The sequence below is a fragment of the Protopterus annectens genome, chromosome 10.part0 (assembly GCF_019279795.1).
Source record: "Protopterus annectens isolate FY-2018-M chromosome 10.part0, PAN1.0, whole genome shotgun sequence".
In the NCBI taxonomy this organism is placed as follows: Eukaryota; Metazoa; Chordata; order Ceratodontiformes; family Protopteridae; genus Protopterus; species Protopterus annectens.
The window spans coordinates 1390220094-1390245595 of NC_056744.1; the positions used below are offsets into that span (position 1 = coordinate 1390220094).

General features: G+C 42.1%; 1 protein-coding gene across 1 annotated transcript in view; it reads right to left on the reverse strand.

Moving 5' to 3' along the window:
• Positions 1-25502, reverse strand: part of COL24A1 (collagen type XXIV alpha 1 chain) — a 3617818-nt gene that overhangs the window by 2163626 nt on the left and 1428690 nt on the right. Inside the window, exon 8 of the mRNA XM_044086026.1 lies at positions 17840-17884. Coding sequence (XP_043941961.1) covers positions 17840-17884 — 45 coding nt within the window. The remainder of the gene's footprint in view (positions 1-17839; positions 17885-25502) is intronic.

The window sequence follows — 25502 nt, forward strand, 5'->3', positions numbered from 1 at the left end:
TTGGTTTGCAGTTGTGGTAGGTCTATGTGGGACTGGGATTGTTGTGTGTGTGGTTGCCATCTCCTCCTGTCTGGTCATGCCAGCCCTGAGTTGAGAGAGTTCAGCCTCCAGTTTGGCTATATAGTTGCATCTCTCACATGTATTTGTGTTTGTTGGGAGGAGGAGAGGGTTGTCTGTGTACATGAGACAATTGTAGCATTGTCTCAAGATACCCAGATTGACCAGCTGAATTGGAGATGACGCCAGTAATCTACCACTCGACATGCTAGAACAGTATAAGGGAGTGCTGTACCTTTAAGGGAAGTGGATATTCACAGGGGTGGTAAGTAGATGTAGTGCTTTACTTAGTACGAGAGTGCTTACTTAGTAGAGAAGTATTGAGAACAAGTGCTAGGCTTATAATATAGTGAGTAGTCTGGTTATACTAAGAGTAGAGCTTCCTTAAAGGAAAATTTGAAGAGCAGACTTGGCGGAGCCAGAAAATGTTTAACCTTGTTTAACCGGAGCTGCGCGCACAACCGCGCAAAGCCGTGCAAATGCGGATTTTAAACAGTGAACTACAAAAGAGCTAGAAATGGTCCAAAACAACCAATTACTACAGCTTCTTGTGCTGATTGTTCCTTTGCTTCTTATGACAATGGGCCAGTTACTATGTAAGATCCAGTACAACTGCTCAAGGCTAGATATCATAAAAAAAATTCCTGGTAGAAAATTGTATAACCTGATAGCCTATAGTGTCTCTATCAATCACATAGTAAGAGATCATTGTTACCAATTTAAGACTATTACTATATCCTTTTAGGGATGAGATCAGGGGCTGCTCCAATCAGCAGTCAGAGTGTAGGTGTGTGTGGGAGCCAGAGCTTTTTGAATATTGGCCAGTTGATGTATCTTGGGCAGGATACAAGCTAAACAGCTAAAGGATACTACAGCAGTGAGAATGATGAACATCATACCTATTTTCAGGCCTAATTTATCCATGAACAAGATGCAGCTATTTTTGGGGATATGTTCATGTTTTCAGGTTTGATTTACTCCTCCACTCAATTTTCTTAATCTCCCCTCATCATACTTGATTTTTGAATATGTCGAGTATACAGAAAATCACACTACATTACCAACATCCTAGTGGCACCAATAATTTTAAGAAAGAGGACACACATCTTACATCTCCATTTTTCAAAAGTAAAAGTAAATGACTGTGTGGTATAATTTTGTAAAATGATTCAGATTTTACATTGTCTCTTTGACAATGCGCTTATATTTTTCAATCAATTTTGTCATCTCATGTTTCCGAGTATTTAACCATTCCTACTGGAAGAAGGAAGAGTTACGCGCTATTTGGTATTCACATTTTTTGCTAAACAGATGTCCAGATTTTGGATTGGATGTTCTTACTCTGAAGGGCCTTTACACCTATTTTAAATGAATGCAGTTTGAGAGGTATAAACAAGAATGAGACAAGCACTAATAAGAGAAGAAAGAAAGAAGCTGTATTATGACTGTTGCTGAAGGGTGTTAGATTGCTCCTGTTTGGTGAATACTGAAAGGAAGAAGCTACATTCTAATGTATAGGGGTGAGGCACAATTTGGTTATACAGCCAATGTGCCTAACAACAAAAATAAAAAAACGGACCAAGGGACTGGCTGTGATTTATTTACTGTACCTAGCAAGACTGGAAAACAACCATCATTATTAAACTATATGAATTTTTTATCTAAATAACATTCATTGTGTTTATATAATTAACTCCTACACTAGCTTAGTTACCTGAGAAAACTATGGCAGACCAACACTCTTCTTACCAAGACTGTGATTCTCTCGATAGTGATTTTTTTGTGCAAGCAGATAGGTTCTTGAGTCATAGGTGGCTACTGGACTATTGACCTGAAGCTCTTCATAAGCCTAGCCATGTGTACCCAATATAACACTACAGAAACCCAATACAAAGGATCTTGGCACAACTCAAGATCTAGGAGGGTCATAGGTGAAATCCCCACCAGGAATTCTCTGAGAGACATATCAGTCTTTCCAGCAGGTCCTATTTATGTCGCAGGCCAGATTAAGGTCTTTGGAGCAGATGAACCTTGTCACATTTAACTTGTGGATGTGCAGCAGTTCCATTAGGTTTGTATCTGAGATTGCTTTGTAGGCCGGGCATAAGTCTTCTCTAAGTAGTCTGCATACTACTGATTTGCTGGAGACCCTGAATTTTCTTGGTTAGAAATCTCTATGAGGCCTCTCAAGTTGCTCCAGATGCCTGGTAAGGTACATACCAAAGGGAGCATTGTACTCAATTATTGGTCTGATGAGGGTCGAGTACATGAGAGTTAGGACCTGTTTTGCTCTTGAGTCAATGCCTTTGCTAATGAGGTGTGCAATGGAGAATACTTTCCTTACCACAGTATTAGACACATGGTAGTCAAAATTCAATAAAAAAAAACTATATATACATACAGACACATACACACTCAAACATACATACATATTTGTATATATCTATATTTTTACATGCAATGTGTGTATGTGTGTGCATACACACACACACAGACACACACATATATACACACACACACACACATATATATATATATATATATATATATATATATATAAATATATATATATATATAAATATATATACATACATACATACACACACACACACACACACACACACACACACACACACACACACACACACACACACGAGTGAGCATGCACACGCACACACACACACAGATCTATAATGGTCCCATTTCATTCACTGAATTTACCTTTCATCCAACATGAAATCACTGACACCACTTCAATGAAACACCAGTATGCCAAAACTTCACTATACCGAATGACAAAACCCCAACATAACAGTTATTTACACAACAGACACATAGCAACACATATTCACTATTTTTGCAGGGGGCAAGCCTCCCCCTGCACCCTTCATGTGGGGGGCTGAGCCCCCCCTGCAAATTATATATACCAACTCCGAGAACGCAGTACAGTGATAACACGGGTGGATTTCCAGATCCTTCCTGTAGTGTGATCTCCATGTACAAAGCTACAAGTGCTGTAAAATTACTTTTAAATTAGCTGAATGCATTTAAACTTACCAGCATATCCAACAAGCAACAGAACTGGTATGCACGTGTGTTTAGGCGTTTCGCACTACCAGCATAATGGTAAGGATTTCACTTAAAGGAAACTCAACACACTGTGGTTTCGGCATAGTGGTGTTTCGTTGAAGTGTTGTTGGTGATTTCACTTCCAATTAAATGTAAATTCGATGAATGAAATGGGACCCATCTATATATACACATTTAAATCTCAAAGAAATCCTGTCCCTGTGGAAAATGAGACAGGTTTGACTCACCATAAGAGCTTGCAAATCAGATACCCTTCATGCAGAGGTCAAAGCAATCAATAAATCTGTTTTCCATGTTAAGAACCTCAGGTCAGCTAGAGTAGCTGGTTCAAATGGAGCAAGTGTTAGCTTCTCTAACACAAAATTAAGATCTCAAGGAATAGCCACTGGTTTTCTTGGATGCCTCTAATTCAAAAGCCCTTTCAAGAACATTTTGTCATAAGACTGCAATGAAAGACAAGGATCCAAAGGCAGACATGCTGAAATTGCCAATAAATAAAGCTTAATAGAGGAATAAGAAAGGCCATAGTATAGCAACTCACATGGATATTGTACAATCAGAGAACAACTAGCCCTGAGTGATTGCTGGTGATGTTGTTGCCACCAACTGGAAAACCTTTTCCATTTGTTAATATATGATTTTCTAGTATAAGGCTTGCCTGCCTCCATTATTACCGGCTGCACATCCTCAGTAAACAACTGCCTAAAAGGAATTAAAACACTATCATCCACGAAGTCAACTGAAGACGATTAATGTTAGGGTGTATCAAACACCCCTGACCTTGTGTGAGTAGATCCAGTCTGTTTGGAAGCTTGTGGTAACTGACCCTGGCCATTTCCAAAAGAAGTGAGAACCACATTTGGCTTGGCCAGAAGGGAGTCAGCACAATGATCTTGGGGTATTCCTTCTGAATCTCCAGCAGAAGAGGCTTCAGCAGAGTTGGCTCAGATGATAAAACAACAGACTACAAAGCTGGAGGTTGTTGGTTCAAATCTCTGGACAATAAATTTAAGGGTGGGTTTGGCATAACGGTTAAGGTCTTCACCTCATAGACACAAGTTGCAGAGTTTGATTCTGACCTCAGGTTACTGCTGCTACTAAAGAATTACATTATCTCAAGTTTTGGCAAGATCCTTTATATTGGGTTTCTCTGGTATTATACTGGGTACACAAGGCTAGGCTTATAAAGACCTTTGGGTCAATGGCCCAGTAATCACCTATGAACCTAAGTACCCTGGACATTAGTGGAAAGGGTGGAAAAGCACACAGGAACATTTCTGTCCAAGGAAAAGAAAAGGCATCTGTCTTCCAGGCCTTCTGGCATTGAACATGATCCTGCTGGTTGATTGTTTAGAGAGGAGGATAAGAGATCTAGGAGGATAAGAGGTCTACTTGAGGACCCCCCCCCAAAGATGGATCAAATCTTCGAAGACCACCCCAGTCTAGTTTCCATCCATGTGGGTCTGCCATGGTCCTGCTCAGCTTGTCTGCCACACAATTTTGCACTCATGGAAATTAGGATGCCTGCAGAGTCAAAGTAAGATTGTGCTGTAAAGGTGTATCCCAACTCATTAAAACCGAGTGTGCCTCCAGGAGTTTCTGCAGTTACCTCCTACTGCTCCTCTAAGTGTCAATTACTGCTTGTTCATATTTGCATTAATAATTCCAAAACCATGCTACATACAAGGTATCAGAATATTTCATCTTGAAGCATACATGATGGCAAACACAACTGCATTGATATTTGACCTCTGTCTTTGAGTATTATTTAGAACTGTAAGGTGATAACTTTATTTTTTAAAGGCTCAAGCCACACCCACTTGGAGTTAAAGGTACACACTCAAGACAGCTGTACTGGAGTGAATGGCTAGCATGCAAACGGGGTAAGATGTGGTTCCACCTTGCCTGTTAATGTACCACATGACTGTGGTAATGTCTGCAACCACTCGAGGAGTTCCTGGGGACCAAAGATGGTTAAGACATTTGAGTGCCTTGATCAGGGCAAGCATGACCTTGAAATGTATGTGTTTGCATCTGTCCTTCATGTCACACTCCATCTGCACTTTTATCCCTCCTAAAGAGCTCCCCAAACAAAATATGAATTGTCTCTGGTGACTGGCTTATTTGGAGCAGGCATGGAAAAGGAGGGACCTGGATTTAAGGATATCTTTTGTCTTCATCAAAAGATTTCTCTTCTGACAAACTCCAGCACTGGGATTTGAAAAGATAGAGGGTGTTGATGCTGGAACAAAATAGATTCCTGATGTCACTGTATCTTTCTCATGTGGTGTCTTGCCAGGGTTTCATGAGAATCATAGATACCTGAGACCCAAAATCCTGAAGTATTCCTTCGCAGTGACTGAAGTCTGAGTATAAAACCTTACAAACAGCTCTAAATAAAGATCTATGTTTTCCTGTGGAAGAAACACTAATTGAACTGAGGTCTAGTTGACATTCCATGAACACAATCCTGTATGAGGAAATCAAGAAAGACTTTTGAACATTCTCTAGGAATCCCAGCTTGTGTAAGAGATCTCTCACCCAAGTGAAAGATTCCTGACACTTTGAAAGAGACTCTGCAAAGATAAGCAAGTTGTCTATGTTGGGGAAAAAGTGGATACCCTGTAGCCTGCAATGAGCTATAACTGGAGCTAGACACTTTGCCAACACTCTTGGTGCAGTGGATAGTACAAAGAATAAGACAGAGAGCTGATAATGTGATCCAGACACATAAAACATTAATAAATGTCCAAAGTCTGGATGAATAGGGATGTGATGATAAGCATATTTTAAGTCTAGTGTTCCCAGGAAACTTGAAAGATGAAGAAGAGGTAATGGGCTGTTAAATTATATCATTTTGAATTTGGGCACCATCATAAATAGATTTAGGAAAGAAGATCCAGTACTAGTCTTCAAGCATTTTTTCCTTTGGCACTAGAAAATTCTTTAGTAAAAAAACCCTTCCCACCTGGGAAGGTGGAACTGGTTCTATTACTCCTTGGAACAGTATATGATGAGGAACTGGTGAAAACAAGAGAATCTTATCTGGAAGATGAGGAAAGACCATCTGAAAAGGAGGAATTTCCTCCCACTGACATCTGTAACCCTGATGAATGATTTTCAGAACCCATTTGTCTAAAACAATTTACTGCTAAAGAGAAAACTGCAGATGCAGGCTTTCTAGAAGAAAAGAAGGGGACCAGGATAGGAGGGGGTCACATGCTCTCTTGAATAGTCATTCAGACTTGTTGGACTGTCCTTGGTTTTTAGAGGTTCTAGACTTCTTTTTGGGACCCCCTTGCCATTTCTTGTTAAATGTCAGTTTACCAGAATTTTGTTGAGACTGTTTATTCTGATTTTTGCCAAAAATTGGAAGAGGAAATAAAAATAAAAATCCCTTGGACAATTTGGAAAATGAAGGCTGAAAAATCTTAGAGATTCCCTTGAGCGCCTTGCGCTTTTACTTTTCATCACACTTTCACCTCTGCAGCAGAGGTGCCAAACACTAAATCTCTATCCAAGGTATAATTTAAAATCTCATTTTTATCATCATCTGGGAGGTTCTGAGAATGCAGCTACGCAAACCTCCTGGAAGAAGTATCAAAAGAGTCTTACACATACTGCAAAAAAATGAGTATGACCTGTATAAAATAAGAAACTAAGTTATTTAAAGTAGATTTTTTCTTCACAGAAAGAAATTGTAGATACAACATTCCTCATATTTTCACAATACATCAGAATAAACTTTAACATAAGAGCCTGACAATTTAAAATTCTGAAATTCGAAGCTGCTGAAATATATACTTTTTTTCTCATACCTTTCAATAATTTTCCATCCTTCTCAGAAACAGTAGGATTGGAATTAACCAGGTGCTTAGAAGCAGTGGAATCAACTAAAGTTATAGCTGCTGGGTCAGGTTTGGTAAAAGTGTATAAAAACTTAAGGCACTGAAGAACTTTACACATCCTATCTGCCTTTTTAGGGAGAGCTGGCTGACTATCAGGAAAACTGCAGGAAGTAACACACACATCCTCTAAAGCAGACAGAACAGGACAAATTGGTGTAGGTTCTGTAAAATCCTTTTGTAACATCTCAGAGCATTTTCTGAGAGACTGAGAATCCTCAGGGTTCTCCCACTGAAAACAGTAACATTCTAGAAATAGTCTCAGTGAAAACAATACCTCTCTAGAAAGAATCAGAAACTGAGCTCTCCTCTGTCTGAATCAGAAATCTGAGGACAAAAGCCTGAACCAATCCCTGCATCTTCTCATTTCAGATTTGGAATACTGAATCTCTTTGGGAAAAGAGGAATACCTCTTTCTTTTACCAGAAACTACTTTACAAAGAAGGATCAGTAGCCTGAATTAAACCCTGACCCAGTAAACTACTCCTATCCAAAGAAATCTGAGGAGGAATAGATATATGCTTGGTTTTCTGTTTCTTTTTGACAGGAAAAATTAGGCCAACCATGTTACTAATGGCTCAGTTGCTTCCCCAGGAATGGGCACAACATTGTGACACAATAGGGAAACCTTCCTTTGTTTTATCTCCCAGGACTGACAAGAGTGGTTCTACCTTACCCACTGAAGGGCCCCTAATAACTGCAAAGGACATGGCTAACCCTTGGTCCATACTGGTTGTAGATGCTATACCACAGGGTTCCAGTTTAAAAGATGAGTGGTCTGAGATAAAAAGAATATCCACAGTGCAATCACCCACCTACGACTGAGGCAAATTGCTAGCCTGCTGTGGTGGCAAAGGCTGTTTGCCTAATTTTTTTCTTTTTCTTTTTGTGGCTGGAAGAAAGACTGACCGTGGGAACTGTAGTTTTTTTTCCACGTTGAAGGTGAAAATGGTGCCTCTTTTCCTGGGGAAGAGAACCAGCAATTGCCAATAAGTACTATCAGTCCAAAAAAGTAAATTTTTTTGACAGAAAAAAAAGACTATGACAGCTCCAGAAAAGAAAATTAAACACAGTTTCTCAACAGAAGAAATGTTTTCAGTTACTTTATAGTTCTCCATTTAAATATTCATTACAGTTTCGAGACAGTCTATTAAAACAAAACACTCCTAGCTTTAAAATAACTTTCCTGAAAAGGAAAGTAACAAAACATCAACAAAATTAAAAAAAAGGAAGTCCCTTCCCCAAAAGCACAAGACAACCATCGATCCTCGAAAGCTCTTGAGCATACACGGTGGCAGTAAATTTCTGAAGGGCTTGATACCCAAACTTGTCTTTTAGCAGGTCAGCTCAAGCTGCCTAATAGTTCTGGCGTTTGGATAGTGCCCTGAAACTTTGGAAACTGGCTGGTTGTTATATCCTTGGCAGGCATAACACTTATAGCTAAGGCTACTACACCAGTGACAAGCATGATGAACATTGAAATTTGCATCTGCATCTGTGAATGCAAAGGTAAATCTTACAGCTGTACATTCTTGAGTCATGAAAACATTGTGCTGAAGGTGAAATGTCTTGTAACAAAGTGCGTTTTTCAAATCTAATAAACATTTTCTGCAGCTGCTGTACTGCTGAATGAAACAGAAGGATAACTTTTTAAAGGTAAAACAAACACTCCAAACAAGCTGTTCTTGACAATGACACTGTTTAATTATTTTCTTAGCAGAATATGTGTCCTTTGCAGGGGTAAAAAAACAGAAATCTAGTGTAAAACAGAATTCTGAAATAATTTCTAGAGTTTGCATTACATTTCCCAAGAAAATAAATATTACTTTACTATTACATAAATTTAACAGCATTACTTAGGCATTTATAATAGTGAAACAAGGTTTTAAGACGTGACTATACATCTCATGAGCTGGCTGACAAACAAATTGCTATCCCCGGTTCAATGTATAACAATTTTACTTGTTAGGCTGTTATCTGTAGACAGGAAATAAAAACAGAAATACCCTAGACAGAACAGTGTGAGGAGTAAAGAGCTTTCCAAACAAATGAAAGAAAAAAAAAAGAAATTGCTGTTGACTAGTGATTTTTGGTTGACTCAAGAATGATGAATTGATCTTGTCTTAAATCACAGAAAGAACCATAAAACAACTTTATTCTTTACTTCTCACATTTTATAGGAATAGAAGTTGTTGTTCATTCATTCAGACTATATATATCCTTACATTTACCAGCTTGAAATTCCATCCAACTAATTTCACTTATAACTACATTAGTTTTCTGGATGTTGCATAAGGATACACAATGCAGCAGGACATGTCTCATATACCCAAAGGACCTGGAGGAAGGCAAATGCTATGATGTATGCTATTAATTTTAACACATGAAGCCATTTAAAGCTGTAATACTCTGGTTGCTGTTGATTTGCCTAAGATGGTTTCAGAGATTGTAACAAGACTAAAGTACATTCAATTAAACTATTTCTGTCAACTGATGCTTTTGCCTTTTTCTCCACTGTTGTGTGGTCACAGAGGTGCAGTGGGGCTTACCCCTTACAAAAATGATTCCTTGGATGTTCATTGAAGGTAGTTTCAGTGAACATTTTTCAAATATTTTATGTTCGCCTCCAGCGAGTAAACATGAATCTTGCCTCTAGAGGAAGTGAGACTGGCAAATCATACTCCTAACCCCACAATGTGCACTCAAACAGAATTCAAACAGATTATAGCAAGGGTACAATGTGATTCAGTTGTGAAACCCCACTATTCTGCTTATCTTTTGCTCAAATATTAAGGCACTGTGTATACATGGAGCATGTTCTCCTGCTTTTCTCAACCAGTCCTGTCTAATGGATCATCTTCTAGCTGCAAGCCCAATTCCTTAATATGAAACCTTTATTAAAGGACAGCAAAGAGATGTTAAATTCTTCTCAAAGTAATTCTATTAAGAGGGAAATTTTATTTCCTGTCTGAGCTCAGCTATTATATTAGTTCTTGCTGGTGAAGTTTCCAATGAATTATCTTAATTAGAAGACCAAGCTGCCTTCTGGATCAGGATATAATTATTCAACTCAAAGACTAGTCTGAAGACAAAGATGCAACTCGCATGCTGAACAATGTAATACAGAATGTAATAAATGATGACAGAGGTGAGTTGGCTAAGAGGGAGCTTTCACGTAGACATCTGGATGGGAAATTATCCCTCCCTAAACAGCAACCTTCACACATGCACCTATGAGAAGCTGCTCTTGACAGTATTACAAGGTTTGCTATAGAAACCACAGGTATGACATATTCATTTAGTGTTTTAATCATTTCTTGGTACACTGCAGCAAAACAAATGAATTCACCAAACATTTTTGCAATAAAGGCACCATAAGGTCAGCAAGTATGGTACAATATAGCTTTCAGGGCCTATTTTTATAAGCTCTGGACATTTCTATTACTTGATATTCAGAGAACTTTTTCACTTGTAGGACTCAAAAGTACTGAAAATGTCCTTAACAGTGGAACAGTTAGGACATTACTTGATGAATGTAACTGCTTAAACAAATGATCTACTGTATAACCCAGGTTCAAAAGTGTACTTACCTTCAGATAATCTATAACTAAGACCTTATATCACTTGTTGCATAAATTAGTACATAACCTATGCTTGCAAAGATTGTTGCTGTCTGATGTACATTAAAATGCATTTCATTTTCTTTTCATAAATATCTGAGGACTTTTCATTACTCTCACTGTCCTGTAATTGAACACTCACAGACAGACGTACACAAACATGCACACATCACCTTGAAAACTTTCACAGAGTCTCTAAGAAAGGACTGAGGCTCAGCTAAATTTTAAAGCTAGCAACATGTAATAAACAAACATATTTGATAACACCACAATCCCTGTATATGTATGTCCAATACTCTTATCCAAAAAGGAAGGAATAGCGTTATAAGCCATTTGGGGGTGGGGGTGGGGTATAGGTGCTGAGAATTCACTACCAACATCCAGAGGGTTAAGTAAGAAAATTTAGAAAAATATAATACACTGAACATTTTTAATTTGCATGGATAACAGCTGAAAAAGTAGAATTGCACAACAATTTTGTCTTCATGAAAAAAAAGGAAATCAAGTTTGAATTCAGTCTTTGAATTTATCTTTGAAAACTCATGCTTCACGTGTATGGACACTTTATATGGTTAACAATTTTCACTTTTAGCAGTGATATACTTGCTCAGCACACTGCATATTTCCATACTGGATTAGTTGGCAATAAAATTAAATCCTTTATCTTAACAGTACACACTGTTGGTAAATTAGAAGTTATGTACCTACCATAACGTTCCATGTTAGTTGTCTTCTCTCGCCTTCTTTCTTGCTGGATGGGGTTCGAAGCCGATCCTCGGCTCCGACTCGGCACTTGCTTTAGCTCGAGAACTCCTTTTACCAGCTCGAGGCAACCCTATATCCCATGATGCAAGGCGGAACTACCTCAGATCTCGTTTGGCAGCTAACTGACCCTGCTAAAGACTATCCTAACATAATTAGGAACCATGGTTCCTAAAAGAAGTCCTCATAACAATGCTCCAGAGGAAGCAATCTAATAGGAACTCTCCAAGATCTGTCCAGGCCAGGGGGAAGGAGGGAGGGGAAGAAAGAAGGCGAGAAGACAACTAACATGGAACGTTATGGTAGGTACATAACTTCTAAATGTTAAGTTGTCAATCTCGCCTTCATTCTTGCTGGATGGGACCGTCCTAGCACCTGTATCCCGGGTGGCTCAATGGAACAGACTCTTGAGAACTGTGGAACCAAAACTGGCCCTATCTCTGGAGGCCAAATCCAACTTGTAATGAGACACAAAGGTATGAGGCGTGGCCCAAGTAGCTGCTGCACAAATAGTGTCAATGGGAAGTCTATCCTGAAAGGCTACAGAAGTGGATAGACTCCTGGTCGAATGTGCTTTTGGCTTAGAAGATAGTTGTTTGCCCCTTAGAGAGTACACATAGGAAATGGTGGAAGTCAACCATCTAGATAAGGTCACTTTAGAAACTGGAAGACCTAACCTGTTTTCTGCATAGGAGACAAACAATTGGTCTGATTTTCTAATTTGTTTAGTCCTATGCAAGTAGTACCTGAGCTGACGATGAACATCCAAAAATGCAGCTTCTGTTCAGCTCTGTCAGAATAGTTAGGAAAGAAAACTGGTAGATCAATAGATTGGTTAATATTGGTTTGAGATACAACCTTGGGAAGAAAGGAAGGGTTAGTTCTGAGCGAAACCCTATCCTTATGAAAAACCAGATAAGGTGAGCGAATACAGAGGGCCTGAATCTCAGAAACTCTTCTTGCAGAAGTAACAGCCAGTAAAAATATAGTTTTCCACGTCAATAACTTTAAAGAACACGTAGCAGACGGTTCGAAGGAGGTAGAATTAGGGATGCCAACATTAAGTTTAGATCCCATTGCGGAGGAGGATGTTTCACAGGCGGTTTTAGGAGAAAAACTCCTCTTAAAAGGCTTTGCATAACCTATGAGACATGATGTTATTGTCATGCAAGCCAACATGATACTTGGAAATAGCAGCCAGTTGTACTTTGACTGTAGATGACGAAGATCCTGAATGAAAAACCTCCGCCAGGAAATCCAAAACAGAATGTACAGGAGCGGTAAAAGGATCAATATTTCTGGCGTTTGCCCAAAAAAACGCCGCCACTTGCTAGCATAAACAGTTCTAGTGGACGACTTTAAAGAAGACACTAAAATGTCTCTGACTGAGTCAGAAATCATTGGTAGCCTGGCTAGGGAAGGAAGTGGAGCAACCAAGCAGTGAGGTTGAGAGAATGAATGGCCCGGTGCTACTGACCCGACTGGTGGATCAAAAGATCCGGAACTGGGTCCAGATGCCAGGGCTGCACCAGAAGATGATGATGTAGAGACGGAAACTAAATTTGTCGAGGCCAATATGGAGCAATGAGGATCAATTTGGCTCTCAAAACGGTGGCTTTCTGAATGACTTGTGGAATCAATGGAAAGGGAGGAAAAGCATAAAGAAGTCCCTGAGGCCAATCCTGGGTTAGAGAGTCTCTCAAGGGTTGGCCTGGAAGAGGAAATAGTGTGAAGTAATCTGGGCACTTGCTGTTTTGAGGGGTAGTGAAAAGATCGCAACAAGGGGTGCCCCACTTCAGAAAAATCTGATCCACTACAGATTGATTGAGAGACCACTCGTGAGGCATCAGAATAGATCTGCTTAGCCTGTCCGCCAATAGGTTGGACCTGCCGGGGATGTGCGTTGCTATCAGAAACCGCTGAGAAGAGATCGCCCATTGCCAAAGTCTGAGAGCTTCTCGACATAAGGGATAGGACCTGGTTCCGCCCTGTTTGTTGATGTACCAGACCACGGACATGTTGTCCGTCTGTACTGCAATAGTCGCCGTGGGAAGAAAGTCGTCGAGGGCTTGCAACGTTAAAAGCACTGCTCTCATCTCCAGGACATTTATGTGCAGGTGGTATTCTATGGGTTGCCACGTCCCGTGGACCATCCTGCCCTGATAATGCCCCCCCCACCCGATCAGAGAGGCATCCGTGGTGACTGTGGCAACTGGAGGAGGGGGAACAAAGGGTCGGCCCTGATGAAGAAGAAGGGAAGATATCCACCATCGTAGATGAGCCCTGCACGACTGTGTTACCAAGATTTCGTGTCTCATGGGCAGATCGTGGTACGACCACTGCGTGAATAACATCCACTGCAGGAGACGCATGTGGAAGCGAGCCAGTGGAAGAAGAACAATGGCCGCAGCCATTAGGCCTAGAACTTTCAAGACAAACCTGGCTTTGATCTTGTTGCTTTGTAACAGAAGCTGAACAAATTTCTGGATGTCCAGAATCCTTTGATCTGTTAGCCTGGCTAACATTTTGACGGTATTTAACTCTGCGCCTATAAAGGTGATAGATTGGCAAGGCAGCAGAGAGGATTTTTCTAAATTTACCGAAATTCCTAGTCTCTTGCAAAGCTGTAGGGTGTAGTCTCTGGACCGAAGAAGCTGATGCTTGGAGGTGGCGGAGAGGAGCCAGTCGTCCAAATAAGGAAACACCTGGAATCCTCGACGTCTCAGGTGAGCTGTGACCACTGCCATGCATTTGGTGAACACTCTGGGGGCTGAAGTGAGGCCAAAGGGCAGTGCTCTGAATTGGTAATGACTGGCTCCCAGCCGAAAGCGGAGAAACCTTCTGGAGCGTCTGTGAATCTTTATGTGATAGTACGCATCTTGAAGGTCTATAGAGCACATCCAGTTGTCCTTGCCCAGAAAGGGCAGAATGGATTGCAGCGTGACCATCCGAATCTTGCCTTTTGACAGACTTGTTTAGTCTGCTTAGGTCTAGTATTGGTCTCCAATCTCCCGTCCTTTTGGGGACCAAAAAGAATCTTGAGTAGAAGCCGGATCCTACTTGGTCTGCCGGAACTGTCTGGATGGCTCTTTTTTCCAGGAGTTTTGAAACTTCCTGTCTTGCCAAATCCCTTTGACCGGGTGAGATGTCTGGAAGGGATTGTAGAGGTACGGGAAACCTTTAGAAGGGGATTTTGTAACCCTCGGATATGATCGACTGTACCCACTTCTCTTGGGATAGGGATTGCCAGGCTACTGGGTACAGCGAAATTCTTCCCCCGACTGCCTCCAAGGGTGGACAGTCGGGCAACACCTCAGGGATGTTGAAAGGGCTTCTCAGGAAGAGACTCCCTGTTGCCCTGGTTCTGAGGACCCCCCCTGCCTCTAGGGCGGCGTCTATTATTGTTACCCCCTCTGCCTCTGGGGGTAAACTGACCACGTGTGTCCGGTGTAGCTCCTTGGGCTTTACGGAACCACATCTTCCCCCCCTTCTGACCCTTGGGATATGGTCTAGAAGGAGTGGAAAACTGGACTCCAACGGCAGAAAGAGTTTTACCGTCCTGCTCACATCTGGTCAAAGTATCCTTCACCTGAGGTCCGAACAAAGCCGAACCGTCAAAGGGGGTGTTGGTGAAGGACGCCTTAAAGGGGTCCGCAAAATTACACAGCCACATCCAGGCTTGGCGTCTAAGAGCAACCCCTGTGCCTGCGGCCCTGCTCGCTCCATCGGCCGCATAAGATATGAGCCGCATGGAGGAGTTAGATATGGAATTCAGGATAGCAAGCTGTGAGGCCATCTTTTCCTGAGCCCCAGCAGCAGAAGGATCCTGGACAACTTCTCCCAGTTCCTTGAGAATATCTCGTTGAAGCCTGGTGAAGTGACAAAGGTAATTCAGCGAACGCATAGCAAAGGTCGCTGAAGAAAACATCCGCTTTCCATACCTGTCCATGGTCCTAGAATCCTTATTAGGAGGATGGACAGGCACTGAAGGATCCGCCAGTTCCTTCTTAGTGGCCGCCGCCACCACCATAGCATCCACAGAGACACCTTTGGACAGGAACTGTTTATCCGAAGGGGCCGTGATGAACTTGGATGGTCTCCTGGGGACAGGTTCCACAGAATCTGGAGCCACGCCTTCCGAGCCACTACCTGCATGAGTGGGTCGAAAGGCGGAGACACCCAGGAGGTGGAGGGTCGGGATCCAAAAGCCTCCAGGTATACTGACTCATCCTCGGAGGGGTCAATGGAGGGCCAATTCCCCCTCTGTTTAAGGAGCTCAAGGATGTCTGAAAAGGAGACATCCTCAGAGGGGGACCGGGGGGAACCCTCCGACTCATCTAAGTCGGTATCAGATGTAGTAGACTCGGGGGAGTCTGTGTGTTTCCTCTTACACGTCCTCTTCCGAGGGGGTTCCCCTGCAGGATCAGGAGAAACCTCGGAAGAGGAGGAAATTCCCAGTGGGGAAACCTGGGGCGATGGATCCCTGGGCCTGAGAGCAAGAGGCTGGCAAGAGGCATCTGCAGGCACTGATGAGGGAGGAGCTAAAGGGATAGACCGTTGACCAGGCTCAGAGGCCAAGACACTCCTCATCACCTCAAAGGCTCCTCTCCCCGGGAGACCGGAACACACCCGCTCGAAGAAACAGGAATGGTCGGCTCCAAGGAGAGAAGGCTCCGAGGCCGATGTCCGCGCCGAGCTTACCAAAGCCGAAGCCCCGAGAGGGAGAGCGGGGTCGGACAAGGGTCCGATGCCACTAGCCCCCTCGGAGCCGACAGTGGAAACCCGACGACCGGACCCCTCCAAGGAAGGTCTCAAGGAGGAGATCGGAGCCGAAGACGACGGAGCCGAAGGATGTATCGGCTCCGGCATCGAAACAGTCGCTGTCCCAAGAAGCTCCGGCTCCGAACTCTGGTGTGGAGTCGGAGGAGGAATCTCAAGAATCGGGCTATAGCCAAGTCTGTTGAGACGGGCTATGGAGCATTTGGGCCAGTGCCTGAGACTTCAACAGCCTGCTTACCACCCTCTCCAAATCGTGGTCAGACAGCCTGGAAGATCTCGAAGATCGGCTCCGATGGCTCCGCTCCGACAAAAGAGGAGACCCCGGGGCCGAGTGAATACTTAGTATCGAAGGGGACCGGGATCTCTTACGGGTCGAAGCCATCGGAGCCGAAGTCCCTTGAACCCCAGATGGAGCCGAGGATATCTCGGCTCCGATGCTGGATAAAGTGTCGGCTCCAGCCGGAGCCGACAAGGCCACAGTAGTCAGGGTATCGGAGCCGGTCGGCACCGAACCCACTACTCTAACAGAAGAAGTATCGACTCCAGCCGGAGCCGATATCGGCTCCGACGGAGCCGGAGCCACCGGAGGAGGCTTGGACACTGTAGCCTGAACCTTCGGTGGCTTAAGAGGTTTTCCTGCCCCTGACTTAGGAGGAGAACCTTCAGGTTTAAGTAAACCTCGGAGGATTAATTTGTTCCTCCTTTCCTGCAGGACTCTCTGGCTAAAAGCATGACACAATGCACAGGAGTCCTGCAGGTGCAAAGGCCCCAGGCAATACACACAAGAAGTGTGACCGTCTGTCAGGGACATTTTCTGACAGCACTGGTCACACTTCTTGAAGCCTGAGACCTTGCCTTCTCTAGACATCCTAAAAGGATAGACACAAACAGTCCCCACAAACACACAACTTAATCCCTACACAGACACACAGGAAGGGAATAACTTGGGGAACTAGGCCTGACTAAAACTTTAAACTGAAAACTATAATAAAAGTTTAAAAGGAAGGGAATAGGGTGGGCTGTAACTAAGTACAGGCTAATCTAACACTAAAGGGAAAAAATAAACCCCTAACTGAACTTTTTCTTCTTTAACAAGAAAAAACTTACCTCAGCTGGCAAAGGAGACCTCTTTCGCTAAGCGGCAAACGAGATCTGAGGTAGTTCCGCCTTGCATCATGGGATATAGGGTTGCCTCGAGCTGGTAAAAGGAGTTCTCGAGCTAAAGCAAGTGCCGAGTCGGAGCCAAGGATCGGCTCCGAACCCCATCCAGCAAGAATGAAGGCGAGATTGACAACTTAACATCTCAAGTTACATTAATTAATGCTTAAAATCATACATGATTAATTGACCTGATTAGGTAATTTTGACAGCCACTGTTAATTTGAACCATAACATGTATTGTCATTACACTGTTCTAAATTACACACACACACACACACACACACACACACACACACACACACACACACACACACACACACACACACACACGCGAATATATATATATATATATTTTTTTAGTACATTAGTTATTGTTAATGTACACATTTTGTAAACAGTAAACAGTACAACACTGTTTTGAAAGGTGTAGCAGAATTAAGGATGGTGATTTGTTTTGCTACTTACTGGTTCACCTGGAGGGCCTGCGGGTCCCAGATATCCTTTTGGACCCTGTAGGTAAAAATAACAGATGACATGGATAAACTTTAACATACTTAGGAGTATAACTGCTTTATATTAAATAATTCTAAAAGCCACAAACGAATAGCAATTTCTTTCATTACAACAGTAAATATATATTATTGGTTCAAGATTAGCTTGTCCCTTAACTTCACTTAGCATTAAATCCTGCAACTGCAATCATGTGACGTTATGAAAAAATGACACTAACCTCTGAGCATCAGAGGCAAAGATGTTTCTGTAAATCAGCTCCTGCTGCTGTTTGTCTCAAATTTGAGCAAGCACACATAACACATGGACAAAATGCCTTCAGGATCAAAATGTTTGCAATTACTGCTTTTAAAAACCTGGATTCCAGCCAATTTCTTCATTACAAATTCTTGGCATAACACACCCTAAGTTGGTTCAATGGAGGTGGATATAACTGATGGGTCAATACAACACAAAGTCCTCAGTCACATTTCTAGCTAGCAAACCCTGTCAAAGGGCACAACAGATCATTCCTGTACTACAATATTATTTTATCATTGAATGCATTTGTTAGTTTTCCATCATGTAATATTGTGAGTTTCTTCCTGCCTTTTCCAGCCCCACCATGCCATTCCAACTTGCAATATGTGAAAGTCTGTAATAATTCTCTGCCAAATAAGGAGCTGCAGTAGCTAGAATGCGGAATGCTTTGCATGAATATCACATGACTAAATGATAGTATGACCAATTAATTATTCCCAGTATAAGCTTTGGCAAATTACTCTGGCTTAAGTTTCAGATGGCTAAACTGCACAAGTAGGTAGATGGGGATTATTCTGATGAAATGCACAGCTATTCAAAATGCTATCGTGGATGAATTATTTTACCAAAAGTGAGTAAAATTTAAAATCTCTCTTTCAAGTACTTACAAATTTGATTAATGGAATAATCTGGTGACAGAAAACCAACAGTGTATGAAGGAAGCCTTTTTGGCACAGACTCGATAACAGGATTTATTCATAAGTTACTCACAGAAGAAAGCAGATGCGTAAAGGAAGATAGTGAACAAGAGATAAAGTCCCAGAGATGCATATTTACAAAATGCTTTTGCAGAAATGCCTTAAAATCAAGGTGGCAACAACAGATAAACTAAATGCACATTAAAAACAGACCCTGGCACTATAAAATCTACCACAGAAGTTACATACATGATTTGTTATGACTTTATATCAGTCTGTTGAAAACGTTTTACCGACTGCCAAAGCCTCAAAAATAATTCAGTGAAATTCACATTCAATGACTCACAATCTTTTTTTTTTTTTTTTGCAGGGGGCAACTACCCTACATCCCATAAGAGGCAAACAAACTTACACCTCCATACTTGTATGCCAACTCTGTGGTTGTATAAGTATTTGGTAAAGAGCAAACCATATTCCTGCTGAAAGTGGCTTTCTGTAAATTTATTTTGCAACATCAGCACTTGCCTAAAAAGTGCATGTTCATCTGATCAGGGACCACTTCATAACATTATTACAGCACTGCAAGGTAATTTTGGCAGCATTGCATGGGTACTGATAAAGAAGTGCTAAGAGAACATTAGAAAGGCTGCAATGCTGACATCATAATAAATTTTAGTTTTCAAATAACTCTGTGAACATTTAGTTCAGAAATGCAGAAGACAATCTGGTGAAGAAGACTGGGGACAGAGAGGAAGAAGGTAAGAGGAAATGAGGGCAACCTGCAAAAAGGTGCATTGATTCTGAGAGAGAAGACATGAGCATCAAAAACACAAGAGTGTGACATTGAATCGAGAGAGATGGGGACATTAACACAACACCACAACCTTATGAAGAAAATGGGAAAAAGGGGGTTGATGATGATGACTTAGTTTGCTTGCATTAACTCCTATTCTACATTTGCAGTGAGCACTTGTGAAGTAGTACAGACCAAAGTGTATAGTTAAGCACTGAAGAAACAATGACAAGAACAGAGAAAAAGAGAAAACAATTGTCTTAAACACTAGCATCCTGCTAAATAAAGGGCTCAACTGATTGATTTCCTTCACTGCTACATTGGCTTAAGAAAATGCAGCTCCATTTTAAACATTAGAATAAGATCACTAAGCTTTTCAGATGACGTGCAAGATCTTTCTTTCAGTGTTAACACATAGCAAACCAGAATGTAGTATACCATATCACTTACTTACTGTAACTCTGGATCCTTTTCATCCAAGTCTGTCTCAAATGACTGATGAGCACTGAGCCACATGTCAGCCCTCTGTCAGTGCTCCTTACCTCGAGCTCCTTCAGAAAAACCTTCCCTCCTTAAATCCCTTGTGTCCTAATTAATCTCAAATTGAGTTTTCCTGGTTACTAAGGATAGAACCAAGAGACATATTGTCATGCTTATAACTAGGAAGAGCAGAAGAGCTTCAATCTGGCCTGCCAGGTCCAATGGAAGAGGTGACAGTTTGGAAGGAGAAGGTTGGGAGGGATCTTGTATCGGATGGATGAGGATGAAAAGGACCCAGCATAATGTTAAGTACAAAACTTTCATATCTTATTTCATAGAATTTCTCCAGTCTGACTGTTAGGACAGAATCCCAAATTACCTGAATTCTCGGATGGCTTCATGACAGGATACATCTAAGACCTATAGATCAAAAGGAAGCTCTAGAGCTTGAAATTATATTGTGTTCATAATACTTGGCAAAGGTATGTAATACAGGCCATATTGTTGCACAAATTTCATCCACAGTAATTTCTGAAAAAGGCAGTAGAAGCTGAGACAGATCTGGAGTAAGCACTTGGTTTAACTGGTAATAACTTATTTCTGGAAAAGTATGCATAGGGAATGCAGCCTGAGAGCCATTTGGACAGTTAAATTTTGGAAACCTTCCAGCTCAAACCGTTTGTGGCAAATTATATGAATAACTGAGTATATTTTGGTTCTGTGGTGGTAAAATCTGAGTTGTCTGTTTATGTACAGGGTGTGCAGAAGGTATTCTTCTTTGGCGGTACACTTTAGCCCGTCACTCCTCACAGCCTAGGTGCCAACTAGTAAGAAATTCTAATACTTACTCCTATCTTCTCACTTTAGCTCCTTTCACTACACATAGCCTATGTGAAAACTAGGCATATTCTTATACATATTTCTAGTTTCTTTCTTGTCAATCCTCATAGCCTAGGTGGCAGCTATGCAGTATTCTAATACATACTTCTATCTTTGCAAACCAGAAGACATGTAGGCAGAATTCAACTACTTCTGTCCCTCTTCACAGCCTAGGTGGCAGCTAGGCAGCTAACCTTTTATATCAATCACAGTGATCCACGGTGGTGCAGCAGTAGCGTTGTTGCCTGACAGCAAGAGGTTCTCCCGTTCGATTCTCAGTTGGAGGGCGGGGAGTGCCTGCTGTGTGGAGTCTGCATGTCCTCCCCGTGGTTGGGTGGGCGTTCGAAAGATGCGTAAATGGGCGTGCCTTCGTTGAAGGTTGAAAGTCGAGCTGGCACTTCGGCGTTTGTGAAAGTCTACTGCCAATCATTAGTGGACTGGAGTTCCGCTGTGGCGACCCCTAACTGGGAAAAAGCCGAAAGGCAAACAACAACAACAACTTACTGGACAAGTTGAGAGCTAGGCATAAAACTTTTGTACCTTTCTCTCCTTTCAACCAGTTTATATCTAGACAATATTATAATACCTCTTCTACATTACAAGAAGACAAATAGATACAATACCTTAACATCAAACCCAACCTATGCTCTGTGAGGTAGCAAATCAGTCAAACAATGACTTTTAAATTTTCACTCTATCACCCCTCATCAGTCTTGCCCATCCCATTTTTTTTTTGCCCTAACCTACTACCATACATAACATTTAGACTTTCATCATACTTGCATATCCCCCTTTTTTGGGTCCTAACTTACTAACTTACTCAGGTCCTAACTTACTAACTTACTTAACATTTAGAACTACTTTCACTTAACTTTACCAATGATTTTGTTTTAGACTACTGCTCACATCATGTCTAACATAACCCTTCTGCACATTGATAATATACCACCCTGCATCTCAGGAAGGTATACTTACAATGTGGAAGCAAGCTAAAGCATACACATAGGACAACCAGTGAATCATACTACATTAATTTACTCACATATAAGTAAAGGAGACAATGCAAACTTGCCTATTACATAAGAACACTATAACCAAACCCCCATGAAAATGTACCAATCTAAAAGTTATCACTTGGCACTAAAACTCAGTAAAACTTGCAGCATGCTTTCTGCAGTGCCCAATCTACACATCCAACCCCCCTCCCAAGCTTTTCAAGTGAAGACGAAAAAGGGGAAAGTGTTGAGATCATAAGATCATAGAAACTTACTAGGCTATTGGGCCTGAGGCCCTTATAAGCCTAGCCAAGAGTTTAGCCCGTGTTTAGACAAGTCAGCACCAACAGCCCCTGTCCAGCAGGGACACAGGTAGAATCCCAGGGGTGTATTTTCTGTTTCCCATCTAGTTATCCAGGTTGTGCTTAAAAAGAGATAATGAGGTACTCTGCTTGACATGGAGAGGGAGTCTATTTCACAGGTTGGGGAGTCTCTGGGGCACAAATCTGTCCCGTCAACAAGTCCTATTGATGTCACAGACCAGGTTGAGTAAGCTTGACTTGTGGATATGCAGAGGTCCCATCAGGGCAGGGTCTGAGATTGCTTTGTATGCCAGACAGAGGTAACCTCTGAGGAGTCTGTATGAAACTGAGTAGAGGGACAGGGCTTTTAACCTATCTGTGTAGGGTAGGTGTTTGAGGCCCTGGATTCTCCTGGTGAGGAACCTCTGTGGTCTCTTCAGCTGCTGCATGTGCTTTGTGAGGTACATCCCAAAGGGGCATTGTACTCAATAACTGGCCTTATAAGGGAAGAATACAGGGATGTTATGACCTCCTTGTCCCTGGATGAGACACCCTTACTTATGAGGTTGGCCATGTAGAAAGCTTTCTGTACAACGGAAGCAACATGGTGGTCTAAAGTCTGGTTGCTATCAACTTGGGTGCCCAAATCCCTCATGACTGATTGCATTCTTAGGACATTGTTATTAATGTGACATGTGGGGACGTCACTCTCCCCAACGGGGTTGATGAGGCATTTTTTGGCATTCACCTTGAGGTCATGTTTCTGGCACTAGTCATTTGTTTGAGTGAGACCCTCTTGGAGGATGTCCACATCACTTGGGGAATTGATGACCGTGCCAAGCTTGCAGTCATCTGTAAACTTGGTCAGCCATAGCCTACTGGGCCTGCACTTCAGAGAAGTATATTCCGAATAACAGAGGCACCAAGATGGATCCCTGGGCTATGTCACTCATGACGGGTGTACTGCTTGAGGTGGCTTCCCCTATTTTGATTAGGTGGGTTCTACAGTGAGCCATTTTGCTACCCATCTGGTAAAATATGGATTGATGCTTAATTGAGAGAGTTTATCTATTATGCCTGAGTGGGGAATAGTGTTGAATGCTTTGACCAGGTCAAGGTAGGCAGTGTGCACAGTCTTCCCCTTGTCCATGGCTTTGGTAACTGTCTCAAAGAAGTCAACCAGATTTAACAGACATGACCTCCCCTTGACAAAGCTGAACTGTCTGGGGTCAAGTGTTTGGAGGTTGTCAATGTCCTTGTTAATGAATTCCATGATAATCCATTCCATAGCCTTGCAAATCAGGCTAGTTAGGCTGGTGGATGCTCCACCTTTGTGTAAAGGGATGACAGTGGCTGTCCTCCACTTGGCTGGAACAAAGCCAGTACTCAGGCTTTGGTTTAATAGGGTGTCTAATGGTGCTGCAAGTTCATACCCGAGTTCATGTAGGATGCAGCCTGGGATGTTATTGAGTCCCATGGAGACTGTATTTTTTGCCTTTGAGAGGGCAATGATGACCTGCTCCCCAGAGATAAGGGGAGGGGGGCATGTACTGAGGATGTCCTGATTTACTGATGGAGGACAGAGGGGTGAAGTTTTCGCAGAATCTGTCAGCCAGTAAGTTGGCGATATCTACAGCATTTGTGTATGTGGTGTCCTTGACAACCTGTTCTGAACAGATCTGGGTGCTTCCTTTGAGATTGTGGACATATGTGAAGAAGGCCTTATCACTATCTCTAGTAGATGTGGCCCATTTGGACATGAAGTTCCTATACAGGATTTCACTAGTGCTCTTATTTGCTTGTTCAGGCTAAGGAGAGACTGCTTCCAATTGGGCACCTGCTCCTTCTTGGTCCTGTACAGCAATTTTTTTCCTTTTGTTATACAATTCATTTATTGCAGATGCCCACCTGTAGACAGGTTTACTCTTCCTTGCGGAGGAAGATTTTGTCCTGTCGGGTATTCCTGATTCCATGCATCAATATAAATGCTCGTATAGTATTTTGGTGTAGATTTGGACATTAGAGGCAGTTCCTACAGAAGGGGAGGGGGCTGTAAAGCTGCTTATACCATTGCTCACAAGGTTGTAATCAACTTTGGAGATGGTTTTTTTTGTTTGACCCTAGCTAGATGGGGGGGGGGGTCAGGGGAGTTGGTGACTTCAAAAGTGACTGTTTTATGGTCAGATCTTATCAGGTGGGAGGATGATACTGTACGGGTGCTGCAGTGGTTACTCATGTTGATTAATACCAAGTCCAAGACATTATCACCTCTTGCGGGGGTATCGACTAGCTGTTCCAAGGCATTTTCATTGATAAAATCGAGGAATCTCTGGCCATTTGTGTTCTGGCAAGAGTAGTTTTTCCGGTCTATGGTTGGGTAGTTAAAGTCACCCAGGATCAGGGTAAACGGTTGAATCTTGATAGATTCAAAGAGGTCCAGATAGGTGGAGTGGGCATCTTGAGTCAAATTTGGGGGCCTATAGCTAGCTATGATTTGAATAGGGGTCTTGTCAATGGTTAATTGCATCTGGAGTGTCTCCTGTGTGTCATACTGTTTGACCAGCCTGGAGGTAAGCAATATATATTGAAACTCCACCTCCTTTGGTTTTACTGCCCACAGATTGGGGTCTGAAATGTATGATAGGACGAGTAACAGGTAAGGCTGGGATGCTCTCTGCAGCTCTGAACCAGGTTTCTGTGACTGCACAAATGTCAGCATCTTCCAGGGTTAAGAATGCTTGCAATGAGTGCAGTTTCATGTTTAGACTTCTAGCGTTTAGCAGAATGACCTTTAATTTGCATTTTGTTGAAATTTTTATCTTGGAAAGTATCGACATCATGACTTTTCCAAACAAAAGGCACTATGGGAGAGGCAAGGACCTTTGCCAGAAGCCTGAAGCCCAAGTGATACAGATGCAGGCCATCTCTAGCAAAGCATCATAGTCTGTCAATCATATCTTCCCAGGCTGTCAGGTACTGGATCCCCTTGGAATGACACCAGAAACTAAGCCAATTGTTAAAGTCAAGCAATTTAAGGCATCTGACATATTAGGCTTCAAAGAAAGTCTATTCTTCCTCCTTGGGACCATGTGTTTTGGAAAAATTGACTCAGGCTCCTTTGAGCCTGCAGATTCTGCTTCTTTGCAACATTGTACCTGGAAGACTGTTTTGTTTCTGTCTCTTCTGCTCAGAGGGTTTCTGAGCTCCAGGCCCTTATGGCCATTCCTCTTT